Here is a 20,818-nt window from a genome sequence, read left to right as displayed (position 1 = left end):
AAATTTATTCTTTCATAATTTTAAGCAGGCATATAAGGAATTTTGAACATATGTACCCCCATTACCCTGTCTTAGCCTCCTTTGAGTCCCACTGAATCACTTCTATCTTTCTTGCCAACTAATACCCTTCATACTTTTATGTCATTTTTTTGTGACTCACTGAGTTTAGCTAGGTCTGCTTGCTTGACCATGGGTGGGGGTTATTTATTGAAACAGTGACTACACCACTGAAAAAAATGACTCCTTACCCATTGGTAGCTGCCAGTGGCTTCTCAACAAGAGGTGGGGCTTCCTAATCCCTTCATGTATCCCGGATGGAACGTTTAAGGGCCGATGTTTTGTAGGTCTTGTGCGGGTAAGGAGAGCTACTGTGACTTTATGAGTGCAGTGGCCAGATTCTAAACAGGAAACAGCATTGTACAGTACTTCTTCCCATTTTCTGAATCTTAATGGATTTTCTGCCCTGTTTCCTGGGGTGTCCCTCAAGCCTTAGATAGGGTGATATAGATGGACATATATTGGGCTGCATGTTCAAGAACCACTTAATTCTCAGCACTTTGACCCATTAGACATGTCTGCATTAACTACCCATACATTTTTAAAACTTAAATATTGTATCAAAGTGATCGAATTATATCCCCATATTTATGAAGTTAATAGTAATGCTAGGTTATTTGTTCTTTTAAAAATAATAAAACTTAAAGTTGCTGTGGATGCTTCTATGATTTATAGACACTTAACCAAATTTCTACCCTGCCCACAGCTGTGTACAGTAAATTCTTGGCCTAGGGCCTGCATTCCTAGGAATCAAGGCTATTTGAATCTTGTATAACTAGATTAGAATATATATACATATATACACATATATATATATACACACACATATATATAAACATACATACATATATATATATATATAGAATTGAGAGAAGGAGAAGGGGAGGGAAAGGAAGAGAGTGGGAGGGAGAGAGTGGGGGAGGGAGGGAGGGAGGGAGAGAAGGGGGAATATGTATGTGTTGGTGAAAAGTCAAAGTCAAGTCAATGTCAGACAAGTAAAACTTTTTTTCTTTTTTTAGTTTTATGTATGCCAGGCCTAGAATTGAGGATGACTTTGAACTTTAGATCCTCTGGTCTCTTCCTACTGAGTGTTGGGATTACAAATCTATGCCAGCTTGCTTGATTTATGTCATACTAGGAATTGAGCCCAGGTCTTCTTTCAAGCACTGTACCAACTGAACTATTCTACTTAGCTCAAAAACTTTGTTATAAATCTGCCTTCCTTGTGGGCTATTTGACTGATAATTCATGACTTTTGCAATATTTCTGTGCTAGAGAGGTAGCAGAGGGGATCCTGGGTCCGATCCCTGCTCTGCTGAACGTTAAACATATGGCTATGGGCAAGTATTAGTTATATTAAACCATAATGTAAATATTTAGCAAGCAAGTCTCTGTTAATGCCTCTTTCTTTACCTGAAATGTCTCCTGCTCTGATTCTGTGTGTTTGAACTGCGCTTTTGGGTTACATCTTGTTCTACCTCTTCTTTGACTCTTGCAGCTGGAATGATTGTTCCTTCTTCAAGACCCATTCTCTGTCTCTTCTTCCTAGCACCTGCTGCTTTTTGTCCTCTAGAACTGTGTACAAACTTACTTTCTTCTGCTAGCTACATATACTTCTTAACAGCAGCAGTACCTGCGTTTGAATCACCCAGCCCACTTCCTAATATCTGTTCATGAAATCAATTTGCCAGTCACTTATTGAGCATCTTTTCTGCTCTGTGCATACAACAGTGAGCAAGGTGCACAAAGTTCCTTTCTCTTAAAGCTTGAATTCTACAAGGGCCCATTCATGAACTCCCATTTAATAATTTGGAAATATTATTTTAATAATTTGGAAATATTAATGGCATATTTATCTGCTAGTATTTGTACATAGGGTTTGTAGTATACATGTCTACAAGGACCTCACCATATCATAAGCAGACATCCACATAAAGAAATGATTATAATATATTATGCAGTACTTCTCAGACAAGGTATTTTGGCATTTTATCCAGGAAACTTCTTAGTTCTGAAGACCTACCAGTGTATGGTGAGATGTTTAACCATTTTGAAGAGAAATACTAGTTCTTGATTGGTGGTGCTTCAGTGTTTCAGTAGGGCCATTGTGTCTCACCTTAAGTACTTACTAGAAAATTGGACTTTATTCTTCACAGTAATTCTTTGGAGTCTGGCAGCTGTTGGTGTGTACCCTTTTAAATGGGCTGAAGTCTCTTCTAGATGACTATCTTTTTTAATTGTTTAGGAGCATCAGGTGTCTTTATCAATTATGGATAGAGTAAGCATCTTGTTTAGGAGCTGATAGAATTTTGTTTTAAATAAGTATATACTTACATTTATTTTGCAGTTTCATATACAATCATATACTTTGAACATATTCACACCCACATAATCATCTTGTTTCCCTCCCACCACCTCCTTTCTTCTCGCAAGTCTTCCTACTCCTTTCATGTGAGTATTTTGGTGACCCACTGGGTTTAATTAGGTTTACATCCATAAGCCTGAGTGGGGTGGAGGGTTATTTACTGGAACATGAAAAACGTAGCCAGTGGCTATGCCATGGAGAAATGTGACTATCCCTTTCACAGCAACCATTAACTGCCAATAGCTCCTCAGGGAGAAGTGAGGCCTCATAGCACCCTCCCTTCTTCATGGTGAGAGGTTGAAGGGTACAGTCATATGCAGGTTCACCAGCTCTTAAGTTCATAAGTACAGCAGCCATGCCAAGTCCAAAGGATGGAATTCCACAGCCATCATTTCTATCTTCTGACTCTTAGATTTTTTTCATCCTTTTTCCATGATGTTCCCTGAAACTTAGACAGGGTGATATAGATGTCCCATTTAGGTCTGCTTGTAATTTTTTAATTAATTGATTAAGCAGCTGAAGGTATTGATACCAAAACTTGTGAGGCCAAAACAGAAGGATCATGAGTTCAGGATAGTCATTCCCTTTGCAACAAGTTCTAGAAAGCCAGCCTAGGCTATGTAACACCGGGTCTCAAATGTAAAACAAATTGATCAATAGCATCCTCCTCCAAATGCTAAAACTCATGAACCCCCTTTAGTGAACTTTTATTTACCTAGACTGTGTGTGTGTGTGTGTGTGTGTGTGTGTGTGTGTGTGTGTATGTATGTATGTATGTATGTATGTATGTATGTATATGACTCAAATCAAAATTTTTATCTGTTATAAGAGTTATCTAAGCTATATAAATATCTTCTCTAATTGCTTGAGGCTGAACCTGGAAAATATAAGCAGCTTCAGGAGGGCATTTTTTTATTGGATATTTTTTATTTACATTTCAAATTTTATTCCCTTTCCCAGTTTCCCATCCCTAAGCCCCCTATCCCATCCCCATGCCCCTTCCTCTATGAGGGTATCCCTCTCCCTATCCACCCCCCTTCTGACCCAGACATTCCCCTACACTGGGGGGGTCCAGCCTTGGCAGGACCAAGAGCTTCTCCTGGGAGGGCATTTTTGTTTTAAGTACTTTCCCCATTTACAGAAAGCAAAGCTCTGATATTTAAAACTTCACTAAGTACCATATATGACCTGATTCCCGACACAGTAGGAAGCACTGTCCTCTTTAGGGTTCTGTTTTACACACTAGCACACAAAGAATTAGTTTTCATTGTGGCATGTCATTTTTCTTTTCTTTATGTATGTGGAGATCAGTGGACAATTTTGTGAAGTTCGTGTTTTGTTTACATCTTTATGTGGGTTCTGAGTATCAAGCTCAAATTGTCAGGCTAGCACACAAGCCCCTTACTGCTGAGCTATCTTGCTAGTCCCATTATGGTATTTTCAATCAAAATTTGGGTTTTATTTTCCTCCCTCTGGCCCCTTCTTCCACATTGCTGCCTTCTTGTGTTTTTCCCTCCCTCCCTCCCATTCTTCATCCTTTCATTCTTTTCTTTTTTTTTTTTTTCTCAAGGCAATGTTTCTCCTTGTAGCCTGATCTGTAGACCAGACTTGCCTCAAATTCACATAGATATGTCTGGTTCTGCCCCCTCAAGTTGTGTAATTAAAGGCATGGATGACCACCAGCTAGTTTTTCCTTACATTGTCTTGTCATATAATGACCTCTCTTGCTTCAGGCTTAGGATTCTCCCTAGTGTAGTAGCCTTTAAGGGGTCCCCTTTGTTTCCTTCAGCACAAGTTTTTTAAGTTCCTTGTCCCTTTAGGTTCTGATGTAATTATGTAAGTATCTGAATAAAATATCAGACCATTTCATCTTTTGTTTCTGTAAAATATAATTGAAGAAGGCTAATTTTTGTTTTTAAATTAACGAGACTGAGTTCTGTACTTGCGCTAGATGATTTTGGTGTGCCCTCTAGACTTTCTGAAGAAGTATACTGGTAGTAATTAAAATAGGATGTGTAGAGGGCATCAATAAGAAAATTTTAAGATCAAGACAGGAGGGCCCGGAACCTATGTCATACATAGAAGTAGCCATTATTTGGCTATTTATGAAGACAATTTAATGGTAACATTAATAAGAGCTGAAGAGCTAGTGGGACAGAGAACCTTTACTTTTTATGGCTGAATGAACACCACAGATTGGGGCAGGATAGATGGCTTCCTGGTAAAGAGCATTGGTGGTTCTTATGTAGAACCCTGGTTCAGCTCCCAACTCCAATTCCAAGTGTTCTGATGCCTTCTTCTGGATTCTGCCGGCATTGCATGCACATACAGCACAGATATTCATGCAGGCAGAACGCCATACACATAATGTAAACTTAATTAATTAATTAGACAAAAATAAAAATGAAATACTTGGCTAGAGACTACTAGACTTGGTCAGTTTTCCCGCCTGTTTAATGGCATCCATTTGAATAGACCCTGCTAACTGGCATATTACTCAAGAGTCTTTGTTTCTGTCTAATCCAGTTTAACATTATCAGTGTTTCTACACTTTAGTTATAGTTTTACTCTCCAGTGTCTCTTTATTCTTCAAGATATGCATTGGTTAGAGTCAAAGCATTAACTATCCTCTTATATTCTTCTCCTCCTCCCCCTCCTCTTCCTCCCTCCCTCCCCTCCTCCTCCTCCTCCTCCCCCCTTCCCCCTCCTCTTCTTCCTCCTCCTTCTCCTTTTCCTTCTTTTTTTTTTTTTTAATTAACTTGAGTATTTCTTATATACATTTCGAGTGTTATTCCCTTTCCCGGTTTCCGGGCAAACATCCCCCTCCCCCCTCCCCTTCCTTATGGGTGTTCCCCTCCCCATCCTCCCCCCATTGTCGCCCTCCCCCCAACAATCTAGTTCACTGGGGGTTCAGTCTTAGCAGGACCCAGGGCTTCCCCTTCCACTGGTGCTCTTACTAGGATATTCATTGCTACCTATGGGGTCAGAGTCCAGGGTCAGTCCATGTATAGTCTTTAGGTAGTGGCTTAGTCCCTGGAAGCTCTGGTTGCTTGGCATTGTTGTACTTTTGGGGTCTCGAGCCCCTTCAAGCTCTTCCAGTTCTTTCTCTGATTCCTTCAATAGGGGACCTATTCTCAGTTCAGTGGTTTGCTGCTGGCATTCGCCTCTGTATTTGCTGTATTCTGGCTGTGTCTCTCAGGAGCGATCTACATCCGGCTCCTGTCGGTCTGCACTTCTTTGCTTCATCCATCTTGTCTAATTGGGTGGCTGTATATGTATGGGCCACATGTGGGGCAGGCTCTGAATGGGTGTTCCTTAAGTCTCTGATTTAATCTTTGCCTCTCCCTTCCCTGCCAAGGGTATTCTTTTTCCTCATTTAAAGAAGGAGTGAAGCATTCACATTTTGATCATCCGTCTTGAGTTTCGTTTGTTCTAGGGATCTAGGGTAATTCAAGCATTTGGGCTAATAGCCACTTATCAATGAGTGCATACCATGTATGTCTTTCTGTGATTGGGTTAGCTCACTCAGGATGATATTTTCCAGTTCCAACCATTTGCCTACGAATTTCATAAACTGGTTGTTTTTGATAGCTGAGTAATATTCCATTGTGTAGATGTACCACATTTTCTGTATCCATTCCTCTGTTGAAGGGCATCTGGGTTCTTTCCATTTTCTGGCTATTATAAATAAGGCTGCGATGAACATAGTGGAGCACGTGTCTCTTTTATATGTTGAGGCATCTTTTGGGTATATGCCCAAGAGAGGTATAGCTGGATCCTCAGGCAGTTCAATGTCCAATTTTCTGAGGAACCTCCAGACTGATTTCCAGAATGGTTTTACCAGTCTGCAATCCCACCAACAATGGAGGAGTGTTCCTCTTTCTCCACATCCTCGCCAGCATCTGCTGTCACCTGAGTTTTTGATCTTAGCCAATCGCACTGGTGTGAGGTGAAATCTCAGGGTTGTTTTGATTTGCATTTCCCTTATGACTAAAGATGTTGAACATTTCTTTAGGTGTTTCTCAGCCATTCGGCATTCCTCAGCTGTGAATTCTTTGTTTAGCTCTGAACCCCATTTTTTAATAGGGTTATTTGTTTCCCTGCGGTCTAACTTCTTGAGTTCTTTGTATATTTTGGATATAAGGCCTCTATCTGTTGTAGGATTGGTAAAGATCTTTTCCCAATCTGTTGGTTGCCGTTTTGTCTTCTCATTGTGTCCTGGATTTCCTGTATGTTTTGGACCAGTAGCTTTTTCCGCTTTACATTATCTTTGACAGTTGAGTCAATGATTTCTATGGAATCTTCTGCTCCTGAGATTCTCTCTTCCATCTCTTGTATTCTGTTGGTGAAGCTTGTATCTACAGCTCCTTGTCTCTTCTTTTGGTTTTCTATATCCAGGGTTGTTTCCATGTGTTCTTTCTTGATTGCTTCTATTTCCATTTTTAATTCCTTCAACTTTTTGATTGTGTTTTCCTGGAATTCTTTCAGGGATTTTTGCGATTCCTCTCTGTAGGCTTCTACTTGTTTATTAATGTTTTCCTGTGTTTCCCTAAGTGTGTTCATGTCTTTCTTGAAGTCCTCCAGCATCATGATCAAATATGATTTTGAAACTAGATCTTGCTTTTCTGGTGTGTTTGGATATTCCATGTTTGTTTTGGTGGGAGAATTGGGCTCCGATGATGGCATGTAGTCTTGGTTTCTGTTGCTTGGGTTCCTGCGCTTGCCTCTCGCCATCAGATTATCTCTAGTGTTACTTTGTTCTGCTATTTCTGACAGTGGCTAGACTGTCCTATAAGCCTGTGTGTCAGGAGTGCTGTAGACCTGTTTTCCTCTCTTTCAGTCAGTTATGGGGACAGAGTGTTCTGCTTTCGGGCGTGTAGTTTTTCCTCTCTACAGGTCTTCAGCTGTTCCTGTGGGCCTGTGTCTTGAGTTCACCAGGCAGCTTTCTTGCATCAGAAAATTTGGTCTTACCTGTGGTCCCGAGGCTCAAGTTCGCTCGTGGGGTGCTGCCCAGGGGCTCTCTGCAGCGGCAGCAACCAGGAAGACCTGTGCCGCCCCTTCCGGGAGCTTCAGTGCACCAGAGTTCCAGATGGTCTTTGGCTTTTTCCTCTGGCGTCCGAGATGTGTGTGCAGGGAGCAGTCTCTTCTGGTTTCCCAGGCTTGTCTGCCTCTCTGAAGGTTTAGCTCTCCCTCCCACGGGATTTGGGTGCAGAGAACTGTTTATCCGGTCTGTTTCCTTCAGGTTCCGGCGGTGTCTCAGGCGCAGGGGTCCTGCCGCTCCTGGGCCCTCCCCCACGGGAGCCCAGAGGCCTTATACAGTTTCCTCTTGGGCCAGGGATGTGGGCAGGGGTGAGCAGTGTTGGTGGTCTCTTCTGCTCTGCAGCCTCAGGAGTGCCCACCTGACCAGGCCCTTTTCCTTCTTTCTTTTCTTTCTTTTTTTTTAACTTTGGATTTCCTCTCAAAGCATTGGTCATTTGACATCCTGGAAATTTTTCCACTTTCCTTTCCTTCCCCTTCTCCTTCCCCTTCCCCTTCCCCTTTCCCTCCTCCTCCCCCTCCCCTTCCCTTTCCCCCTCAGTCTTCTTTCTTTCCTTCCTTCCTTCCCTCCCTCCCTCCCTCCCTCCCTCCCTCCCTCCTTTCTTCCTTCCTTCCTTCCTTCCTTCCTTCCTTCCTTCCTTCCTTCCTTCCTTCTTTTAAATAGAGGCAGGACCACAGGTACCAGGACTATAATCACACAAGCTACCCTGGAAGCCACTAAGCTAGCCCCACACTCACAGGCACTGTTCTGCTTCAATATTGCAAGTTGCTAGGATTACAGACATATGCCAATACACCTAGCCAGTTGTTTCAGTTTTTTAAGAGGTAGTAGTAAGTTTTAATTTTGACATTGGTATAACAGCCAAATAAAGCTTAGACTTGGACTTGGAGTGCTTTTACTTCTTAGGGATCTGACCTTTGAAGCCATATTCACACATATAGTGTTGACTATACTATATAGTAATTTAAAATGATGATGATGATGATGATACAGTATGATGATGATGATGGTATGTCTTCCTGATAAGTTCATTCCTTACAACTTTGTTTTTCTTTTCTTTGTTCTTTAGATGCACAGTGATGATAAATTTTGGCCTGTTTTGGATGCAACCTTTGTAATGGTGGCTCGAGATTCTGAAAATAAAGGGTAATTGCTGCTTTTTTAAAAAAATAATTCCATAATTTGAAAAACTTCAAAGGAACATAAGACTGAAGGGAAAACTAGTTTTTATATGCCTACGACCTGAATTTAACAGATTTAATTGCAACATGTTAGAAAAATTCATATTTTCTTTTTATTTATTTTAAAGATTTATTTATTTATTATACATAAGTACACTGTAGCTGTCTTCAGATACACCAGAAGAGGGCATCGGATCTCTTTACAGATGGTTGTGAGCCACCATGTGGTTGCTGGGAATTGAACTCAGAACCTCTGGAAGAGCAGTCGGTGCTCTTAACTGCTGAGCCATCTCTCCAGCCCCCCATATTTTCTTTTTAAAGAACATAAATATTTTAAAACAAATTTCATATATGGTGACATTTTACCTCAGAAAACTTCAGTATAGGCATTTTTTTAAATGTAGATATTTTATTTATTAACTACATACACTATGCCCTGAGTAAACCCACTTTCATATTTCCCAGGCTGTAGGAGTCACTGCTTTACTTTCAGACTGACGTGTTTTAAGCTTCTGCATAGAAGAGAGAACTAGTGTTACATGTTTTGCTGTATTTGGTTCATTTGCCTTAACATAATGCACTTTTAGTTCAATGCATTTTGCTGCAGATAACAGAACTTTATCCCTAACAGCTGAATTGTATATGTGTATGCCATTTAACTTTTGCATTTATTAGCTGATGGATACCTAACCTCCTAACCTGGCTCAATTATCTTAGTGGTTGTTAATAATGCTACATATGTAGAGGTGTATAGTTATCTCTGGTATGCTAATTTATTAGTACAGCTAATATAATTTCCTTTCCTTTCATATATATATATACATATATATATATATATACATATATATATATATATATATATATATATATATATATATATATGAGAGATAAATAGGCCGTATGGCATATCTATTTCTAAAAAAAGTTCTTTATGATGGCTGTACTAATTTACATTCCTTCCAAGAATATCTGCAGTTTGTTTTCCTCCATATGATTGATTGTTGTTAGCATTATTTTTTAATTAAAAATAGCCACTTGGAGTGAATTGTTACATTATTTGACTTGCTGACTCTGATAGCTAAATATATTAAAGACTTTTTCATTTACTTGTTAGCCACTTCTATTTCTTTTGTTGAGAGTTATTGAGATCATTTGCCCATTTCTTTTAAAGAGACTTAATTCACTTAGTTTTGCTGGAGCGTGGGTCCTCTGAACAGACACTCTGGTGTGGGTTTTCACAAGACGGTCAGTGAATTCCTGATAAGGTGATTTGGTGAACACAGTCTCTTTCTAGAAGTCAGGGGTCAGGTAGCTGTAGGTCTTGGAGATGGCATCAAAGGTGGCCTTGGCAAAGTTGCCCAGGGTGGCAGTGCAGCCCCTGGCTGAAGTGTAACAGTCATCTATACCGGCCATCAACAGTAGCTTTTTGGGCACAGGAACAAAGACAATGCCAGTGCCTCTGGAGGCAGGGATGAGATGCACCAGCACAGAGCCACAGCTGTCTGTCACTTTGCATGGTAGAGTGTGGGGTTTGCCAATCTTGTTCTCCTAGTAGCCTCTCCGCACAGGGATGATGGAAAGATTGGCCAAGATGATGGCCTCTTGGATGGCAGTGGCAACCTTCTTGGAACACTTAACACCAAGACAAACGTAACCATTGTATTCCCCAATAGCGACAAAAGCCTTGAATCTGGTCCGCTGGCCAGCCGGAGTCTGCTTCCATCCTGGCATGATCTTCAGAACCTCATTCTTTTGGAGTACCCGAGGGGAAAGTCAATAATCTCAGATTCTTTTTTTTTTCTTTTTACTCTTTATTAACTTGAGTATTTCTTATTTACATTTCGAGTGTTATTCCCTTTCCCGGTTTCCGGGCAAACATCCCCCTAATCCCTCCCCCTCCCCTTCTTTATCGGTGTTCCCCTCCCCACCCTCCCCCCATTGCCGCCCTCCCCCCAACAGTCTAGTTCACTGGGGGTTCAGTCTTAGCAGGACCCAGGGCTTCCCCTTCCACTGGTGCTCTTACTAGGATATTCATTGCTACCTATGAGGTCAGAGTCCAGGGTCAGTGCATGTATAGTCTTTGGGTAGTGGCTTAGTCCCTGGAAGCTCTGGTTGCTTGGCATTGTTGTACATATGGGGTCTCAAGCCCCTTCAAGCTCTTCCAGTTCTTTCTCTGATTCCTTCAACGGGGGTCCTATTCTCAGTTCAGTGGTTTGCTGCTGGCATTTGCCTCTGTATTTGCTGTATTCTGGCTGTGTCTCTCAGGAGCGATCTACATCTGGCTCCTGTCGGTCTGCACTTCTTTGCTTCATCCATCTTGTCTAATTGGGTGGCTGTATATGTATGGGCCACATGTGGGGCAGGCTCTGAATGGGTGTTCCTTCAGTCTCTGTTCTAAACTTTGCCTCCCCATTCCCTGCCAAGGGTATTCTTGTTCCCCTTTTAAAGAAGGAGTGAAGCATCCACATTTTGGTCATCCTTCTTGAGTTTCATTTGTTCTATGCATCTAGGGTAATTTGAGCATTTGGGCTAATATCCACTTATCAATGAGTGCATACCATGTGTGTTTTTCTGTGATTCAAACCAATATCTTAAACTAAAATTTTCTGTTTTCTTTAGGCCTGCATTTGTAAATCCACTTGTTCCTGAAAATAAAGAAGAAGAAGAACTTATTACACAAGGAGAATGTATGTTAATTTATTTATGGTAAAATAAAAAAATTAAAGTCTATTAATTTTACTATAGAAGGGATTATTGAAGATTATATGGATTTCTTATAATAGTCAAATGTATTGCCCATGCCAAGATTTTTTTAATTGGATTTTTTATGTATTTACATTTCAAATGTTGTCCCCTTTTCTGGTTACCCCCTCTCCCATACTTCCTACCCCTCTTTCTATAAGGATGCTCTCCCTTCTACCAACCCAGTCCCAACTCAGCATCCTGGCATTCCCCTATACTGGGGGAGGGGGGGTCCAGCCTTCACAGGACCAAGGGCCTCCCCTCCTATTGGTGTCCAACAAGGCCATCCTCTGCTACTTATGCAGCTGGAGCCATGGGTCTGTCCGTGTGTACTCTTTGGTTGGTGGTTTAGTCCCTGGGAGCTCTGTGGGGTTCTGGTTGGTTGATATTGTTCTTCCTATGGGTTGCAAACCCCTTCAGCTGCTTCAGTCCTTTCTCTAACTCCTCCATTGTGGTCCCCATGCTCAGACTGATGGTTAGCTGCAAGCATCCTCATCTGTATCAGTAGGGCTCTGGCAGACCCTCTCAGGAGACATCTATGTCATGCTTCTCTCAGCAAGCACTTCTTGACATCAGCAATAGTGACTGGGTTTCGTGTCTGCATATGGGATGGATCACCATGTCTCTGGATGGCCTTTCCTTCATCTCTGCTCCACACTTTGTCCCCATATTTCCTTTAGACAGGAATAATTCTGGACTAATATTTTTGGATGAGTGGGTGGCCCCATCCTCCAACCAGGGGACATGCCTAACCTCTACATATGGTTTTGACAGGTTCTCGCTCCCCTTTGCTGGGCATTTCAGCTAATTTCATCCCTGTTGGGTCCTGGGAGCCTCTTGCTTTCCTGGCATCTGGGACCTGCTGGTGGCTACCCCCAATTCCCCATTTCCCCATTGCTACACACTTCTGTTCAAATTCCTGTCCCTCTGTCTATCATCCCAGTTTCCTCCCATACCTGACCCTGCTCCCCTTTTCCCCCTCCCCCTTCTCTCTTACTCCCAAGTCTTTCCCACCCTCTACCTCTTACGAGTATTTTGTTCTCCTTTCTTTGGTTTTCCTTCTGAGCATCATATTGTCTGTGAATTTTGATAGAAAAATTAATTGTATCTTACCAATGGAACTCATGCTTTGAACAATTTTATTGATGGCACAGTATTAAGTGAAGCAATTTGTCTTTTCATTTCTTTCTTGATAATTTTACACATGTATATATATATATATATATGTTTTGGTCCAGTCCCCCCATCCCCCTTCATTTCTTTCCCTCCCCACCCACTGCCCTCTTTTCCCTCCCAAGTTCATATACTCTATTTTAAACTCATTTAATCCACTTAGTGCTGCTAGTATGTGCATGGTTACAAAGCCATTTACTTTACAAGGCTATTTTTTAATGAAATGGGAAGTATATCTTAGTGGTTTAAGTACTAATCAGATTAGGGCTATAGATCAGGATGATAACCAGTGTTCTCATAGTAAACTGATAGAATTTCCAACTGAAAGAAAATCCTCAGACTGGACAGATGGCTCAGCAGTTAAGAGTACTGCTTCTGTTCTAGTGGACGCAGGTTCAATTCCCAGCAAGTACATAGCAGCTCACAACTGTCTCTAACTCTAGTTCCAGGACTACTGACTCTCATAAAGACATACATGCAATCAAAACACCAATGTACATAAAACAAAAATAAAATAAATCTATAATCATAGCACTTGGGAGCCAGAGGCAGAGGCAAGCAGATCTCTGAGTTCAAGGAAAGCCTGATCTAGAGAGCAAGTTCCAGGACAGCCAAGGCTATACAGAGAAACCCTGCCTCAAAACCCAAGAATAGATACATAGATAGGTGTATAGCTAGGTAGATGGGTAGTTGTCTTTTTTTATCTTTGTTTTTCTTCAACTTTTATTAAATTGTGTATTTCTTATTTATATTTCAAATGTTATTCCCTTTCCTGGATTCCTGTCCATCAGCCCTCTAACCCCTCCCTTTCCCCTTCTATATGGGTGTTCCCCTCCCCATCCTCCCCTTATTACCCCCCCCAACAATCCCCTACACTGGAGGTCCAACCTTGGCAGGACCAAGGGCTTCCCCTTCCACTGGTGCCCCAAAAAGTCTATTTACTGCTACCTATGCAGTTGGAGCCCAGGGTCAGTCCATGTATATGTTGGGTAGTGACTTAGTTCCTGGAAGCTCTGGTTGGTTGGCATTGTTGTTCTTTTTTTTTCTTTTTTCTTTTTTTTTTTTTCAGAGCTGGGGACCGAACCCAGGGCCTTCCGCTTGCTAGGCAAGCGCTGACATTGTTGTTCTTATGGGGTCTCAAGCCCCTTCAGCTCCTTCGGACCTTTCTCTAATTCCTCCAATGGGGGGTCCCATTCTTGGTCCAGTGGTTTGCTGTTGGCATTTGCCTCTGTATTTGACATGTTATGGCTGCTTCTCTCAGGAGAGATCTACATCCAGTTCCTGTCAGCCTGCACTTCTTTGCTTCATCCATCTTATCTAGTTTTGGTGGCTGTATATATGTGGGCCACATGTGGGGCAGGCTCTGAATGGCTGTTCCTTCAGTCCCTGCTCCAAACTTTGCCTCCCTATCCCCTCTCATGGATATTTTTGTTCCCCTTTTAAAGAAGGAGTGAAGCATCTGCATTTTGGTCATCCTTTTTGAGTTTCATATGGTCTGTGCATCTAGGGTAATTTGAGCATTTGGACTAATAACAACTTATCAATGAGGGTATACCATGTGTGTTTTTCTGTGATTGGGTTACTTCACTCAGGATATTTTCTAGGTTCATCCATTTGCCTATGAATTTCATGAAGTCATTGTTTTTTATAGCTGAGTAGTACTCCACTAGTAGATGTACCACATTTTCTGTATCCATTCCTCTGTTGAAGGGCATCTGCATTCTTTCCAGCTTCTGGCTACTAGAAATAAGGCTGCTATTAATATAGTGGAACATGTGTCTTTGTTATATGTTGGAGCATCTTTTGGGTATATGCCCAGGAGAGGTATAGCTGGGTCCTCAGCTAGTGCAATGTCCAATTTTCTGAGGAACATCCAGGCTGATTTCCACAGAGGTTGTACCAGTCTGCAATCCCACCAACAATGGAGAAGTGTTCCTCTTTCTCCACATCCTCACCAGCATTTGCTGTCGCTGGAGTTTTTGATCTTAGCCATTCTGACTGGTGGGAGGTTGAAACTCAGCGTTGTTTTGATTTGCATTTCCCTGATGACTAAGGATGTTGGACATTTCTTTAGGTGCTTCTCAGCCATTCGATAATCCCAAGCTGAGAATTCTTTTTTTTTTTTTTTGCCATTTCTTTTTTTTTTTAAGATTTATTATTTTTATTTATTATATATAAGTACACTGTAGCTGTCTTCAGATACACCAGAAGAGGGCATCGGATCTCTTTACAGATGGTTGTGAGCCACCATGTGGTTGCTGGGAATTGAACTCATGACCTCTGGAAGAGCAGTCGGGTGCTCTTAACCGCTGAGCCATCTCTCCAGCCCGAGAATTCTTTATTTAGTTCTGTACCCCATTTTTAATAGGGTTATTTGGCTCTCTGGAGTCTAACTTCATGAGTTCTTTGTATATTTTGGATATAAGCCCTCTATTGGATGTAGGATTGGTAAAGATCTTTTCCCAATTTGTTGGTTGCCGTTTTGTCCTAACCACAGTGTCCTTTGCCTTACAGAAGCTTTGCAGTTTTATGAGGTCCTATTTGTCGATTCTTGATCTTAGAGCATAAGCCATTGGTGTTCTGTGGTAGATAATCTTTTTAAGAAAAAGAAAAAAGATCCTCAGTGGAAAAAATTAAGATTTTTTTTTGTGTTGCTGGGTTTGGAACCCAGCACTTTGTACATGTGAGAAAAGTGTTTTACCATGGATCTATGTCCCAGCTCCATCTCTAGAAAATTTACATGATCACTGTGGCCTTCCCTTAGATATATGCATAAATTATTCTGGTGGGATTTTGAATCTTACAAATACTTTGTAGGTTGCAAGTCACTCTAGATGCTGTGGGGTGACCTTTCTGATCATATGTCTTCATTTTCTTATACTTCAGTGAACAAGAGCCGAAGGATTGCTTTTAGCACCACTTCATTACTGAAAGTAGCTCCTAATTCTGAGGAGAGGAATGTCATACATGAACTGTTTCTTAACACACTGGATCCAAAGTAAGTTAAGATTATGAGACTCCCAAGTTGAAAAAGTCCAAGGTCTTTTTGACCTTTTTGTTTATAACCTATTTCCTCTTGACAGTGAAAACATGGCAGTAACAGGGTTTATTTAAATCATCTCCACTTATACAGGACTATAAGTTTTCAGAGTCGAATTTTGCCTCCTAAGGCAGTGTGGATGGAGGATACAAAACTCAAGAGCTTGGATATTTGTCACCCTCAGGTACTAGAACTTTGTGAGCAGTCTTCTGAATTTCCTGAATTGCATTCATGATAATTGTCTAAACTTTGACGCACATTTAAATGGACAGTTTCTGTAGTATTGTTAATTTCTTTGTTTTCTATATAAGGATAACCACAAACATTTATTAATAGTCATTTATGTTTTATAGGAGCGAAACATTTTCAATAGGATTTTTGGTGGTTTTCTTATGAGAAAAGCATATGAACTTGCATGGGCTACAGCTTGTAGTTTTGGGTAAGTTCGACTTAAGTTACCTTCTGAGAAGTGACTTCCTCCATTTCCCTAAAAGGAAACATTTTAAACCAGTTGTGTATGAACTACACTATAGGATTTTAATTTTTATAAGATCTGTGTGGGCTTGGGGGTGGAAAGATTATCATACTAGTGACAAATGTAAGAGATGACACTGCGACCTTACAGGTCTAAAATCACTTTCTTTTCCATTTTACATATGCCACATTTTTTTCAGTAGGCCTTTAATTAATGGGCTAAATCAGGAAAACCACCTTCTGAAATCAAAGCCAGATGCCTCTGATAATGTTTTTTAATGTAAAACTTTCATTATATATTCCTAGATAATATTATGAATCAATACATTGTATTTAGTGCATATCCAGCTCCACAATTTTGCTTTAATGAATATCCCAGTAGCTAGAATTGATAATTTCCCCTTTCTTTACATTGATTTTTTTTGATCATTGTTATTTTACATCAGGGAATTGTTAAGGGAAACACTGAGACCTGATTTTTCCCCTATTTGTAAATTCCATTTTATTAAATTATAAATAGTAAGACTATATTGGATTCTTTTTTTCTTATCCCCTCCTCCTCCATACAGGTTTCCCCCCCCATCCAAACCCCCTTACTCACCCATATTCCCCTGCACTAGGGGGTCCATCCTTGGCAAGACCAAGGGCTTTCCCTTCCACTAGTGCCCCAACAAGGCTATTTTCTGCTACCTATGCAGTTGGAGCCCTGGGTCAATCCATGTATAGTCTTTGGGTAGTGGTTTAGTCCCTGGAAACTCTGGTTGGTTGGCATTATGAGACCTGAGTTTTGCAATTCACTCCAATTTTGTACTTTCCTCAATAGTGGTTCCCGGCCATATGTGGTAACAGTAGATGATATCATGTTTCAGAAACCTGTTGAAGTTGGCTCATTGCTCTTTCTTTCTTCACAGGTAGGTGTGTCATGAGGGGTAAACATATTTTTTGTTACTTTGGTCTAGAAAAGAAGGTTTTACCTTCTGTGTTTCTCTTATAACTGGTTTCCTTCCCCCATTCTTAAAGCAACTGACAAAATCTTGTATCTATAATCTTTTAGGTATGCTTCACCCAGGACAATTACATTCAAGTCAGAGTCCATAGTGAAGTGGCCTCTCTTGACAGTCGTGAGCATATGACCACCAATGTCTTTCATTTTACATTCATGTCAGAAAAAGAAGTACCCTTGATTTTCCCCAAAACATATGGAGGTAAGCTGTGATGATTGCTTCCTTCTAATGAGAAGAAGAAATTTTCAATACCACCCCCAGCACTCCCCTATGGTATGGGACTTCGCCCAGGGAATTGCATATCTTAGTCAAGTACTCTGTCATTGAGCTCTCTGTCTCAGCTCTCTGCCTTTAAATGATCCTTAAACCCAGGGATTCACATGAGCTAGACATGTGCACCACCACTGATTTATATTCCTAGCCCTCTTACCCTCTTCTTTTAAATTATTCTTACCAGCGTGTCCAAGCCTGTTAGTCCAAGAGCATGTCTTCGGGAGATTGTTGTTTTGAAGTTCTGTAGCCCTGAAGGCCAAATATGCCTTTTGGCCCCCAGGAATGGCTGTTATTGCTTTGCAAAGCTGTGTATGCAGAACTGTTGCAAACTGTAAGCAGCCACTGATAATGAAATACTAGGTCAGCCAGCAAAATGAGATGGAGTCAGGCTCTTCTCTCAGGTTATTTGTAAAGCTCCAGCCCTAAAATGCACCCCTGTAGCTGGTTTTGCATATACAGTGTTGGTCTTCCTATTATTCCCAAATAGTAATTTATCTGTATGGTTGTGTAAAGTGCTGCAAATTTCTTCAGAAGAGTCTTTCTTGTGTTTCAGAGTCCATGTTGTATTTAGATGGACAGCGGCATTTCAAGTCCATGAGTACCCCAGTGATCTTGAAAAAGAACTACACTGTGGAGCCCTAGGAAAAATCTCACTTGTTGCAAATCAGCACTTCAGGCACAGTGACATAGTGCCTAATAAAGGCATGCTGAGAAATATTGATGTTCACATTGCTTTTTTATCTTCCATAGAGGGGACTATATTCAACTTTTAGAATGATCAGAAAAGCAGAACAAGTGACTGAATGGGGCTAAGGGGTGAAAGAATGATTAAACAATAAAACCTTTTATAGTAATGTGATTGTGAGCTTCCCATGTTTACTTCTTACCCCTGTCTGCTATAGATTTCTGCCAAATGTCTTCTCATATAGTTGGGTACATTCTTTTTAAGCCTGACTGGTTCCTTTATACTGTCTAAAGTCCAGTGAATTCTATATGATCATTTTTTGCTTCCCTCCCCAAGGTTTTATTGTTGCTGGAGGGTAGATGGAAAGTGGATAAAGAAATTCATGAAAGTCTATGGCATCTGTAAACATTTATGAGAAGGTTTAAATTTGAAAATATCACCAAAGAAGTATTCAGGGATGAGCTTGATGAGGAAACTCAGAACCATTTGTTCATCCTTGGACTTATTAGCTACACCATGCTATGGACTGGGCAGGATACATCTTAATTGAATAACAGTAACTACTTATGTTTCTGGAGCATCTAGATGCTAGGCAGACATTTGACCTGTATAAGATCCTATTTCTTTAAAAAATCACAGTGAGGCAGAATCTATAGCTAACTCCCCAGGGGGGTTAGCCACTTAGAAAATTGAAACGCATGGAGGTTAAGTGCCTTGCTTAACCTCAGCAGCTCAGAAGTAGACTGATAGCAGTTTGAGTGCAGGGTACTTCCTTAGAAGTGTAGCATACTGCATTTCAGGAGTATAGCAGGAGGTGTCAACACCCACTGGGAACTCAAAAGGAAACATCACATTTCTTTTTTCTTGCCTCCCCTCTTCTCATCTCCTAAGCTTTTCTCCCTCCCCTTACACATTCCTTTTTTCTTTCTTTTTGATTTCACAGATTAAACCCAGGGACTTGTCTGTTTTGTACCATTGTGTTACACTTTAGCTGGCAGTGCTATTGATTTGCACCCAAGACAGTTTATTCCATGATAGGAGGGGAACGTGATTAAATTTAGAGGAGAGAGCAAAATAGAGGCTACATAGAAGATAAAAGGGAAATAGTTATGGGAACAGCAGTTCACTCTGAGGCATGCAGTTTAATTGAATGGGATCAAGTTGTATTACCATCTGGTGATTTCTGTCCATTTATTCCTGTGTTTCCTAGATCTACATATGACATGGGAACCTATGACTTAGCTAATTGGCTAAATGGAGACAATCTCCATTAAGTGAAGTTCATTTAAGAAATTGACTACATATCTTTGTATACATGACTAGCCATTTGTGTACACTGAAGCTTTTTCTGTAATTTTTTTTCTATTCTAAACACAGTGTTGTAAGAAATATCCTAAACACCTAAAACATTTGGCTTCTAAAATTCTTTCTCAGGGAAACTATGAAGAAACACTTGGCAAAACAGTATGCAAACAGTGAAGATAGAGAAATACAGAATAGTCAAGCACATTCAGTTATATGTCCACAGTTTCTCCAGATTTAACCAGATTTTTGTCTTTTAAAAATCTCTTTGGCACTTGATAGGTAAAATGACATTTGTTAATTTTCTTTGAATCCTGCTGAGATCAAACAAATAAATAGCTTATTTTCTTTTTCATTTAACTCTTCAAGTAATTTTGGATATTAGCAGCTTAATATAAAATTTGTTAGCATTTACCAGTTCAACCTCAAGCACAGAAAGTAAAGTTTTTAATACAGGTTTTTAAGCAGGTGATATTAAAGCATATGTTAAAAAATAAGGTTGTTTCTAGATTATTAATGTTTGTCTCTCTTAAGAATTGAGAGGGCTGGGGTTGGGGATTTAGCTCAGTGGTAGAGCGCTTGCCTAGGAAGCGCAAGGCCCTGGGTTCGGTCCCCAGCTCCGAAAAAAAGAACCAAAAAAAAAAAAAAAAAAAAAAAAAAAAAAAAAGAATTGAGAGGGCTGAGGATATAGCTCAGTAGGTAGAGCTATTGTCTAGCATGCCTGAGCCCCACGTTCATTCCCACCACCATATAAACTGGGTGTAGAGATGAACACCCATGTATCCCCAATCTGCAGATAGAAGCAGTTTAAAGTCAACCTCAGCACGGTGGCACATGCCTTTAATCCCAGTACTCAGGAAGCAGAGGCAGGTGGATCACTGAGCTTTAGGTCAGTCTGTTCTAAACAGTGAATTCCAGGACAGCTGTGAATACATAGTAAAACCTTGTCTCAATAATAAATAAATAAATAAAAATAATAATAATAATAATAATAATAATAATATAATGATAACAATAATGTTATCCTCAACTACATACTAAGTTGGAATACAGTTCGGGCTGAAACCGTGTCTCAAAAATAAGTCAGAACATTTTTATTTTTATTAATTTTATTTTTATTCCTTTAATATTCATATTTTTAACATTTGGACACTCTAGTATTCACTAAGAAATTTGACATTTTTGTATTTTACCACAGTGAAAAGTTAGCAGTGCATTCTAATAAAAGGCACTGATCTTTTTATTAGTCTAACAAATTCAAATATAGTAGAACAAAGACTAATAGAGAAAAATATATCTTAAAATGAACTTTAGTTAGGGAGACATCTTCACAGATAAACATATAAATTTATCACATATAGCCTTTTAAAATTTTACTTATAATCTAGTCTAAGGTTTAATTACATATGTTTTATTTTGAGGAGCTCTAAAAAGTGTCTACCCTGAAATATTTCTCTTAGAAAAAACATTGATGTTGATAAGAT

General features: G+C 40.2%; 1 protein-coding gene across 3 annotated transcripts in view; it reads left to right on the top strand.

Moving 5' to 3' along the window:
* Acot9 (acyl-CoA thioesterase 9) overlaps positions 1 to 18,206 on the top strand; it is a 50,369-nt gene extending 32,163 nt beyond the window's left edge. For all 3 annotated transcript variants that reach the window (XM_039099645.2, XM_039099644.2, NM_001013960.1), the window contains 8 exons: positions 8,530 to 8,606; positions 11,261 to 11,328; positions 15,443 to 15,554; positions 15,690 to 15,780; positions 15,950 to 16,035; positions 16,894 to 16,981; positions 17,125 to 17,275; positions 17,901 to 18,206. In XM_039099645.2, the coding sequence (XP_038955573.1) occupies positions 8,530 to 8,606; positions 11,261 to 11,328; positions 15,443 to 15,554; positions 15,690 to 15,780; positions 15,950 to 16,035; positions 16,894 to 16,981; positions 17,125 to 17,275; positions 17,901 to 17,989 (762 nt within the window). In that variant the 3' untranslated portion in view covers positions 17,990 to 18,206. The remainder of the gene's footprint in view (positions 1 to 8,529; positions 8,607 to 11,260; positions 11,329 to 15,442; positions 15,555 to 15,689; positions 15,781 to 15,949; positions 16,036 to 16,893; positions 16,982 to 17,124; positions 17,276 to 17,900) is intronic.
* The last annotated feature ends 2,612 nt before the right edge of the window (positions 18,207 to 20,818 follow it).

This window comes from Rattus norvegicus, chromosome X (genome assembly GCF_036323735.1).
Source record: "Rattus norvegicus strain BN/NHsdMcwi chromosome X, GRCr8, whole genome shotgun sequence".
Taxonomy (NCBI): Eukaryota; Metazoa; Chordata; class Mammalia; order Rodentia; family Muridae; genus Rattus; species Rattus norvegicus.
This window is presented reverse-complemented; position numbering and strand designations above follow the sequence as displayed.